An 11073-nucleotide genomic window follows, 5' to 3' on the forward strand; every position below is an offset into this window, starting at 1 on the left:
TTTCAAAGAATTCTTTAGATTTAAATACAAGACAAATATCGATCATTCAGGGCTTGTTAAATGCAGTAAGGAGTGTAGAATTACCTGTTTTTTACAGAATTGAGCAAACGGTTGATTTTCTGCAGATTTTCAAAAACGACATGTGAATAAACGAGATGTGGACGGCAGTCACAAAAATCACTCGCTTCCCCCCTCTGCTTTTAAGCATGTTGCTGACGTCATGTGTGATACATTCAGGGACCGTCGGAAATTTGTGAATCTGACGAGAACACCACTTTTTCCAAGTAGGACAAACGGTTTGTAAATGCCAGACATTTGAAAATAATTGTGTCTTTGAACTCCCAGCGGGTTTGGGATCCAGATTAATGTGCATTTATTTTTATAACACGTTAATTTGCGGTGTAATTAATTAATCTAATTAACGCGTTAAAATGACAGCCCTAGCAGTAACACGTTTTGGTCCAAAAAGCCAATAAATCAAGCACAGCAGCATTGTTTCCAGGCTCTCATAGCCCCTCTGTTCAGAACACTCTGATTTAGTGGGCGTGACCTTAATATGTAAATGAGCCACCTGTGTCCCGCACAGATCAGGGATCCGTGCGGGACACAGGAGCCACCACACATCCACGGGAGTCGTCTGCAGGTTGGAGGTTCTCACGGGATTTCGAAGTAGCTGGATACTTCAGGAAAAATATTACTTAGAAAAACAGGAGGGAAATAAATTACCACGTAAAACAGCAGGTTGACAACTGGTTTTCCACACCCATCCCTACCAATCACTCCCACTTTGTTTCCTCTACAGTCCCGTCTGACCGTTACAGACGAATAGATCCACAGAGTGTGGACTCTGGATGTTGGCGAGTGAATCGGCTCTTATCAGCTCTGCACACACTGTAAAAATGAAACTGTTGAATCAGTCAGAGTTTGTCCTGGTGTGTGACTCTGCTCAGATTTGACATCTCTTCCAGAGCGAGGCAGACTTAAAGCTTACTGAGCACAAGGAGATTAAAGTGTTTTCATTCGGTGTCTCTACCTGCCTCTACCAGTTTGTTTTGGAAGGACCTGATTCTGGAGCAGGAGCTGGGCCTGCTGCCCCCCCTCGACATCCTGTGTTGAGCAGAGAGCACGTTTGGGTAAAATGTGCTGACTTCAGTCATTTTTCGGTGAGTGTGTCACTTATTTATCAAACATGTAGAGCAAAGACAGTCTGCTCTTATCCAGATCTCTTTAAACTCTCAGTGATTTCTTTCTTTCTCCCATGATGAACACGAACTCTGCTTTAATCTCTGGTGACCTGGTGAAAGGTGTGAGTGTGCAGCAGGAAGCAGAGCTGGGTGAACTCTCCCTTCAATAAAAACAGACCTGCTGCTGTCGCCTGCCTGGGACTCTGAGCACAGACTCTTTCAGAGAAGGTTTCAGATGTGTGTCAAAAGCCGTGGTGTGTTTTGAGCCCTCTTTAAAATCACTTCCTCTTTCGTTCTTGGAAGTGTAGCACATGTCAGCATTTTTTCTCTGTTACTGAACCAGTTACCTCTTTTTATCTTTCTAACAGTCTCACAGGTTTACCTCTGAGGGCGTCTCCATTGGACACATCACAGGGGATGAAAGCACAGTTTCCCTCTCCAAACTGGGCGTCCAGCTGGGCCTTGCACTGCTCGCCACAGGTCTTGTTCAGGTCAACCATGGCCACCTGCAGCACAGAGGAAGCATCAGGTTCATGCACAGAGAAGAAGCGCAGAGCTGGAAGAGCTCACGGCTGCTAACGTCAGTTTGACGACGTCTGCAGAAACTCACACCTTTGTTTCACTGCACTTCTCCTTCTTCTAACTGGCTGGTTGTGTGGTTTGGGTCTGAGTGCTGTGGCTGTGAACAGCTGCAGTTAAAACCACAGTCTGCTGCAGTTTCACAGGGTGTGAAATAGGTTCTCAGAGACCTATTCAAGTGTTCTTCTGCTTTCTTCAAACACAGCAGCATCGCTGTTCATAAAGCTCTGTTTAAAGGCTTAAAAGATCAATCATACTTCTAAACCTGAGCATGGGAATAGGATGTTTAGTTTGCATAAACACTCATTAAATCCATCAAACATCACCAGATTTACTCTAAGTAAAAGTAAAAGTAAGCAGCATACAGAGCAAAAACTGAAATCTACACTGCTAAACAGCTGAAATCTTATTAAGTGTTTTTGTCTGATTTTAGGTAAAAAATTGTCTTATTACGCTCGATATAAGCCACATTCAACTTATCAGTCCAGAAAAATGTCTTTTTTCAAGTTATTTATTTATTTATTTTTGTCTTTAAATAACGTGAAGCAAGACATTTTCTGGACTGGTCAGGTGAATGTGGCTTCTATTAAGTTGAAAAAATATTTTCAACTGAAAATAAGACAAAAACAGTTGATAAGATTTTCATTTATTCTTTATTTATGAAAAATAAAGTATTTTTCATTTCATTTCATTTTTTTGAATTTTTTTTTTCTTTGCAGTGTAGTCCAAATGATCTGTAGATAAAAACGTGTGGAATCGCCTCAAAGGCTGCCAACAATGTCACAGGCTTTAAAACTGATGAGTCACCCCTGAGGGAGGCTGCGCCTTGTCAAATTATGTCAGTCAGAGTGTATTTTTGGCACAAACAGGCTCAGGTTGTTTTTCTGAGTGACTGATAACATCACAGAGAGAGTTTTCTTTAAAGATCAAAAAGAGGTTCCCCCTCAGAGGGAAACTGTAATTATTTTTATTTAAAAAACCAGACCTGCATTTTTCTCTCTCCTTCGGCAGATTTTCTTACTCTACAAACAGATCAGGCATGGTTTTTGGGCTTTGGCTCGTATTGAGGCCTTTTTATTCTGCGTACAGTTTAAATTCAGAGTTTAAAGAATGAGAGCTTGTCTGGATGAATGGAGCTAAATGCTCCTTTAGTTACCAAGAGCTGTATGATGTGTTCAGTCTCAGTGATAACCTATGTGCAGCCTGAAGTAAACAGTGGGTGAGTTTTTAACGATGCATTGATTGAAGATGACAGGAGGTCTGAGAGTGTTTAACCGGTGTAAGGCCTGAGCTGACACTCTCATTGGGTGAGCTCAGGATCTTAGTATCCTCCGAACGGCTGAGTAAGAAAAAAATTCACATCACATACAGTGTGTGCTGATAGTGAAATTAGCGACTCAGACAGGAGACGTTTTTTGAACCAGGCTGTTAAGGATCATTTTTGCTTTGCAAATGGCTTTTTTTTGGCTTGGTGTGTATGTGACTTCTGCTACCTATGGAGCCAGCCTCAAGTGGACACTTGAAAAAAAACAGCAGAATTTAGCACTTCAGCATCGTCTTATATTGTCAGACCGGAGGTTGCTGCTTGGTAACAATGTTACATAATTAGAATATTAGATTAACATGACTGTAATCCGTTGCAGTAAAGAAAAGAAATATGTCACAGATTACTGGTATAATTGATAAAAACAGGGATTATTTAGCAGGATTACCTTTTAAAATCAAACAGGACATACTACAATACAGGAGACACAGGCACAGTGAGCACACATTGCAACCATACACTGTATAAAACATGGACGTAGCCCAGCGTGATCTGAGCTGTGTCTTTGATTGGACAATCAAACAATCCTAGTCTAGTTAGAAAAATTCATCCCCCTGTACAGCATGCGCAGATAGTTCAAAACACGCTGTAAACATGTTTTTAATGCTTTAAAAGTCTGTTTTTATGGCTGGGAGTGTACGGGACTTCTGGTCTTTCAGCATCCAGCCTCATGAGGATCCCTGAGGATCAGCAACTTTTAGCACTTCAGCATAGACCCCTTGATTGAGACACTAAACGCACTATACAACACAACACCACAACAAACTAACACATAGAGCGACCACCTGTGTAACCTTGTCGGTACGTAAACACAACACAAGCTAAGGTCCTTCATCATTATTAAAAAGCTTTTACTGGGCGGAAACTGTGGCATCATTTTGAGTTGAAATCAGAAAAGGGGAACAACAAAGTGCTGTCATCATCCAGGGACTCCACGTCCAGTGAGCTTCAGTTCAGGTCTGTTAGCTTGCTAACCTGTCAATAATATGTTTCTCTAAAAATATACACTGAGCAGATGACACATCTTTTATACTCTCATGTCTTTATGTGCATGCTTGGTATTGAAGTAATCCAAAAGTAACTAAAAGTAAACAGTTATATTACTTTGATGTTGTGATAAGTTACTGATAACATTTTAAAAGGTAACTTAGTGGATTACATTTTTAAAGTCACCCTCTCTACCCTGCAGAAATGATACTACACTAGGGGTGAACAATTTTGGAAAATAATCTAATTGCGATTTTTTTTAGACCAATATTGCGATTGTGATTTAGTATATGATTATTATTATTATTATTATTATTATTATTATTATTATTATTATTATTATTATTATTATTATTATCATTAATTTATTTATTATTATTTTTATATTATTGGGGGGGGGGGGGGGGGCATTAATCATATGCATTGTTCACTTAACACATGTTTTAAGTAATTTTATAGAATGACTAACCAACAAAAGATACTGTTAGCATTTAAACAAGTCTTTTTTTGCATTTCTTAATTGAAAAAGAAAAAGGAATACTGTGAAATTTTACTGACCTCCAGTTGTCAGTAAGAGTAACAAACCATACAGAAAAACTTGACTAGGGAGTATGGCTCTAAGATCTACTGGATAGATCTTTGTAGCCCACAGGGTTTTTTGCCAGAAAAAAACAGCATTTTGACTTTTGCTGGTTTTAAGGGAGAACAAGTACAAGTCACAATAATTCCTCTAGGTCTGTGTACATGAAACCTTTTTTTTAAATTATTTTTTCAATTGCAGCCTTTGAGAATTAAAAATTCTGTTCTATTACATTGCGATGTTGGTTTAAAATCGATCAATTGTTCAGCTCTATACTGCACCATGGAGTCAGCTTCTGTCCAGTTCTGAGCGTTACATAGCTGCAGGTGTTTTGGAGCAAAGGGTGACCGTGCTAACTGGAGACTCCCACCTGAACGTGTCAGTGATTGTCAGCTGAGAGCCACCTGTTAACAGGGCCACATTTTACTCTGAAACACCAGCATCTCCTGCTGTGCTAATAAAGCTGCGTTTCCACCAAGCAGTGCGGGTCGGTTCAGTACGGTTTGGGACGGATTGGTGCAGTTAAGCCTGATCCCGTTTGCGTTTCCACAGCAAACTGTGCCCTCTCGTGGTGGGTGGCGTGTAAGCCGAATGCCGGAAGCTGCATCTGTTGAACAATAGCGCGACACCGTAGCAGTTTACCCCGCTATTAAATCCAACGAAAAAGAAAAATGTGACACAGTAAACAAAGAGCATAGATGGAAGACATGCAGAATTTCGTCCACTCTGTGATTGTCATGTAGCTCTCTGTTACAAAGTGCAATCAAGCTTCGTTTCAGAGAAGTCTGTGTGCCGCCAGGAGAACTGCAGCCGCTGTCGGGGTAAGTGACGATTCTTTTAGACCAATCAGCAGTCTGCAGCGTTGTAGCTCCACCTTCCGAGAGCGGATTGGTTCAGTCTGGCACCCCTACGAAAGGGTCCCAAAAAAGTAGGCCGACCCAGGATGAGTCTGTGGAAACACCGCAAAAAGCACGCTGTACCAAGACGAACCGAACCGGTCTGCTTGGTGGAAATGCGGTTTAAATGTGTCTTTTTTATCCAAACTCAGGTAACCAGGTTTGACCACAGAGCGATAACATTAACTGCTCAAAGTAACACTACAGTATATTCTGATCTGGTGCCAGTCTCTGTCTGGACGTAGCTTTCCTGCTCCTTCATTGTGACCCAGGTCTAAGTGGTCACTGTGTTTGTCTTTGATTTGGGAGAGTTTTTGATTTATTGACACCAGTGCATGACTTTATTTTTCAAAGTCTTTTAAGTGTTCTCAGATAATGCAGTCACATGTGTATGTGTGTGTGTGTGTGTGTGTGTGTGTGTGTTCGTGTGTGTGTGTGTAAACTCCTCTCTGTGCTATGGGATCTGTGGTGTGGGATTTTTCACTGCATGTCTGTCCTCTTGCTGATGTTTTCTATCCACTCACTGAATCCACACCAACCTGTGAGTCATTAACCATCCATCAGATTGGTGTATTTAGGTCAAAATGTGTTTTTTGGTGGTAAACACCCTCACAATGCTTCATCAACCATTGTACTCTGCAGCACTTCTGTTGACAAACTGCACGCCCAGCTATAACGCCTTACAAACGGTAGATAGGTCCAGACAACACAGATGAACAGATCACAGCAGAGGTAGATCAGCAACTCCCGGGTTCAGAGAGGGCATGTGTTCTGTAGAGCAGAGGCTCTGAGGAATATGATACTGAAACTGGCTTTAAGAGGAAAACACTCACAGTCTGTCTTTGTATTGTTTCTGAGTCTGACAGTGACAGAAACACGATATCCAGGCTTATGTTTGAGGAGTAAGTCTGCAGCCTTCCCGCCTGCTGCAGCAACCAACCTGCTGTCAGACCTAAATGTTTGATAAGGATGTTCAGACGAAACAAAGACTGAGAGAAACAGTTTTACTCTTGGTGGAAAATCTGTCTCTGTACCATCTCATGTGTCTACTTCTGGTTTCAGTGTCTCTTCATCTACAGCACTGACTGCTGTTTGGATTGGTTAGGTTTCTTATGCGTGAACACTCATAAACTCTATAAACATCATCAGATTTACTCAAAGTAAGAGTAAGAGTAGCAACATACACTGCAAAAAGTGAAGTCTAAGCCTGTGCTTTTGTCTGATTTCTAGTAAAAACGGTCTTATTATACTCAATATGAGCCACATTCAAGAAATAGGAAACGTCTTATTTCAAGATACTAAGAGACAAAAAATGAGGTCTGAATTGCTTGTATCAAGTACACATAAAAATAACTGAAATCCTATCAAGTGTTATTGTCCTATTTTAAGTAAAAATTGCTTTTATACTCAATATGAGCCACATTTAACTTAATAGTGCAGAAAAAATGTCGGTATCACTTTATGTTAAGGTCCTGTAATAAGCATTAATAAGACTTTTGTAAGTACTTATAAGATGCTTATTAACATTATTATTTGTTTATAAGACTATATAACTGATTAATAAGTGTTTAATAAGGTCATTGTAAGGGTGAGGCCCCACAGGTTAGGTTTAGGCATGGGGCCCTGAATGGTTAGGTTTAGGGGAAGGGCTGGGGTAGGGCTCATGAGAGACAAAAGCATAGGACAAAAAACAAAGAGGGTTAGGGTTAGGTTCCATATAGCTTATAGATTAAGTTGTCTTGTATTAACTGTTACAATGACCTTATAATTACTTATTAAGCAGTTATATAGTTTTATAAACAAATAACAATGTTAATGAGCATCTTATTAGTACTTACAAAGGTCTGATTAATGCTTATTACTCGAGGTCGACCGATATGGGTTTTTTGGGGGCCGATGCCGATGCTTTCCAAATTTGGGCAGCCGATGCCGATATGCATAGCCGATTTTTCCAATTTGATATTCAGGCCGATTGTTAAATAAATATATATTTATCACATTTTTGTGAAACGCAGCAATTTCTGAGCAACTAAAAGAAATCTATTACAACAAGTCGTGTCCAGTCCTCTGAACATTTATTCAGCTTTCAAAACAATGAAATATTTTGTCTGAGTAAACACACAATGTAACAAGCAATAATAAACATTCACACTCTTCTTAAAATGTCGAAATTTAAACTTATTAATATAATTTGAACAAAAGTATGTAATGTATCCAAGTGGTTCCACAAGTTTGAGGTGCTCATCTTTTTTGTGCCTGATCAAAAATTGCGTCATTTTATACAACGGATCAAAAATCGGCTTTTTAAAAGAAAATACGGCCGATGGCTGATAGAGACAAATGTCCAAATATTGGCCCGATATATCGGCCAGCCGATATATCGGTCTACCTCTAATTATTACAGGACCTTAATATAAAGCAATACCAACATTTTCTCTGCACTATGAGAATGATAATGCATAATGAGGTCTTAATTGCGTTTGGCAAAAAAAAAAAAAAAAAAAAAAAAACCTGCAATGGAACAAGAAAAATTTGCTCACAAATTTGTTTGGAACTAGAATAATGTCTCAGTTCATGTAACTTTTTCGTATTCCATTTGTATATTTTTTAACTTGTCACAAAAAATTCAGACCTCATCTTGTCTCTAAACAACTTGAAATAACACACTTTTTCTGGACTGATTTGGTGAATCTGGCTAGTATCGAGTGAAATGGGAAAATCTTTACTCAAAATAAGACAAAAACACTTGATAAGTTTTCAGTTTCTTACAGAGTTACCCCGTGTTTTTGTCTGTTTTTAGTAAAAACTGCCTTATTATCATTCAATGAGCCACATTCAACTGACCAGTCCAGAAAAATGTCTTATTTTAAAGTTATTCAAAGACAAAAGTGAGGTCTGAATTGCTTACAACAAGTAAAAATATCTGCCAGTGGGATAAGGAAAATGTGCTCGACAAGTTTTTGAAATCAGAAACTTTGATCCCCCCCCCTGGCAGATATCTTTACCTGTCACAAGCAATTCAGACCTCATTTTTGTCTTTAAATAACTTCAAACAAGACATTTTTCTGGACTGGTCAGGTGAATGTGGCTCATATTAAGTCTACAAAGACATTTTTTACTGAAAACAGGAGAAAAACACTTGACAAGATTTCAGTTTTTGTGGTGTTAGAGTAAAGAGTGGTAGTATGGTGTCATTATATCCTAACAGAGTCAGTCCCTGAGCGCCGAGGTCACACAGGTAGTTTCAGGTGAGATAACAGCCAAGCGAGACGGACCTGAGTTTCCAGAGTTATTCAGTAACACAGAGGAGCAGCAGCTCAGTCGGAGTTCAGCGCAGAGAGCTGCAGAGGATGTGAAAGCAGGAAACACTTGAATTTGAGGCGGCGGGCGACGCAGCACTGACCTTAGCTGAGCTCTGAAGGAGCGACTCCACAGCCGCTCGGCCAATGCCCTGAGCCCCCCCGGTCACCAGAGCCACCTTCCCAACCAGAGACATGGTCCCAGCACCAGGCGAGCCCCCACACACTTCCTCCGTCTGGTCCCCTCACACACACATACAAACACACTCACACTCACACACCTCTCTCCCTCTTCTGTCTGTCCCTCAGCTCTCTGTTCCTCACCTATCTGCTCCTCTGACTCAATCACAGGCTGTCTCCCCCCTCCGTGCTCTCTCTTTTAGCCGAGCTGTCTTCCCTCCCCTCTTCCCTCCCCCTCTCCAGCTCAGCTTATCAGAGAGAGACAGAGACAGAGAGGGTGGGGGGAAGCTAAGTAAACTATGCAGAGTAATAATTACAGGTTTTACTCAGCTTGTTGTACCTGCCCTCCTGCTGCTCTTTACCCCTCCTCCTCCTCCTCCTCTCTGCCCTCTCTGCTCTTCATCTTTACCTCTCAGCTCCTCACACATGTCTTGAGTTGCAGAAATACCTGTGTTCCTCGGACCCTGAAATAAGCTGAGGTTGAGTGTGTGTGTGTGTGTGTGAAGAAGCCATCGGCCTCTTTTCTCTCCTGCAGCTGGTTTGTGTTGCGCGTGTGTGTCTTCAGTGTAATTGCTGTTACACAAGGAGCAGCAGCTCTGTGAAGTGTCTGAGCCGGGTCAGGTCTCTGCATGTTCACCCTGAGCCGGAGTGAATGGATCTGAAAGGCTGCTAACCGCTAAAGCAGGCGTGGTGTGTTAGCTGTTTGCTCCTTTAAGTAAACTCTAACCACAGAGAGCTCTGCTCACCGACGACGTCCTCTGAGGCTCCGCACAGATACACCCAGAAAGATTCTGTTGATAAATAATTATTTATAATTCAGGAACATCCAAACACTCCCTTTTCCCTCCCTTCCTTCCTTCCTCCATTCCTTCCGTCCTTTTCGTTATCAAACATCCTTCCTCTGCAGAGTTTATCAAACTAAAGATGCCCCCTCGTTTGTGACATGAAGTATTTATTCTTCAATATATAACCTTGTAATCCTGTGTTCATGTCCAGCATGGAAATTCACCTCTTCTTCCACTCCTTCACAGTTACAGAGATGTATTTAGGTACCTCAAACATGGTACCTGGTGATTTTACGTGAATCAGTACACAGTACTTTTGGCAGGATTCAGTTGGTACCTCGAAAAGTACCCAATTCAGTACCAATCCCTACAACAGAAACAATTACAGCAACAAAACAACTACATTAAAGGTCCCATATTATGCAAAAATCACTTTATTAAGTCTTTTAATTAAATTTGTGGGTCTTTGGCTTTTCTCCCAGCCCACTAAATGTGATACTTAATGACAAAACCTGCACTTAGTAGTGCTTGTGAATATAAAATCCTGGCCTAAAATGAGCTGTTTGGAATTTCCGGGGTTTGCCGACATCAGCGAGTCCCTTATTTGAATAATCAGGAGCAAGTCTGACCTGATTGGTCCACAGAACCTCGGGTTGTATCTCACACATAAGGAGAATCTTCACAGATCATCTCACAAATCTTAAGCACACTCTAACAACAAGATCTGAAAATACTGACCAGCACACACTACAGGATTTCACCAAGATTATTTGACCAGAGAGAGTGATGGACCACATGTGCTCAGTTGTTTGATCTGAGGTTTTTAGTGCACTGGTGGGACAGGAGGAGAGAGAAGCAGAGCTGTCTGCAGCGGTGCCTTTCATCCATTACGCGCACGCAGAGGGACAGAGGTGAAACTATTGCTGTATCAGCCAATAATGGCATGATCTCACACCCATCACTGATAAAACAACAATTTGCTACTGTATGAAAATGGCGTGGTTATGTGTTATTTTTAAAGGCTTTATTTAACTGGCTCGAGTGGGCCAGTGGAGCACGCAGTCAGCTGACCCGGAGCCTTCAGTTGCACTTTGAGCCTGTGTTTGTTGTCTGGTGTCCGGTCTCTTGAAAGGAGGCTCTCTCTCTCTCTCTCTCTCTTGGCTGTTGTCATCTTCAGTGAGAACGAATGTTGTAATCATCCAGATAAATATCAAACATGTTTGAAAATTATCAGGGCGGCTCCGACGAGTGTGTGGGAC

The 11073-nt window shown here is 41.1% G+C and overlaps 1 protein-coding gene across 1 annotated transcript in view; it reads right to left on the minus strand.

Annotated features, from left to right (window-relative positions):
* The window catches only part of hpgd (15-hydroxyprostaglandin dehydrogenase), a 29746-nt gene extending 20560 nt beyond the window's left edge, over positions 1–9186 (minus strand). Inside the window, exons 1-2 of the mRNA XM_074697092.1 lie at positions 8954–9186; positions 1567–1690 (exon numbers count right to left, since the gene is read on the minus strand). Coding sequence (XP_074553193.1) covers positions 1567–1690; positions 8954–9046 — 217 coding nt within the window. The 5' untranslated portion in view covers positions 9047–9186. The remainder of the gene's footprint in view (positions 1–1566; positions 1691–8953) is intronic.
* Positions 9187–11073: the final 1887 nt, after the last annotated feature.

This window comes from Halichoeres trimaculatus, unplaced genomic scaffold (genome assembly GCF_033239565.1).
Source record: "Halichoeres trimaculatus isolate MK-OKI-2021-1 unplaced genomic scaffold, fHalTri1.1 fHalTri1_scaffold_2, whole genome shotgun sequence".
In the NCBI taxonomy this organism is placed as follows: Eukaryota; Metazoa; Chordata; class Actinopteri; order Labriformes; family Labridae; genus Halichoeres; species Halichoeres trimaculatus.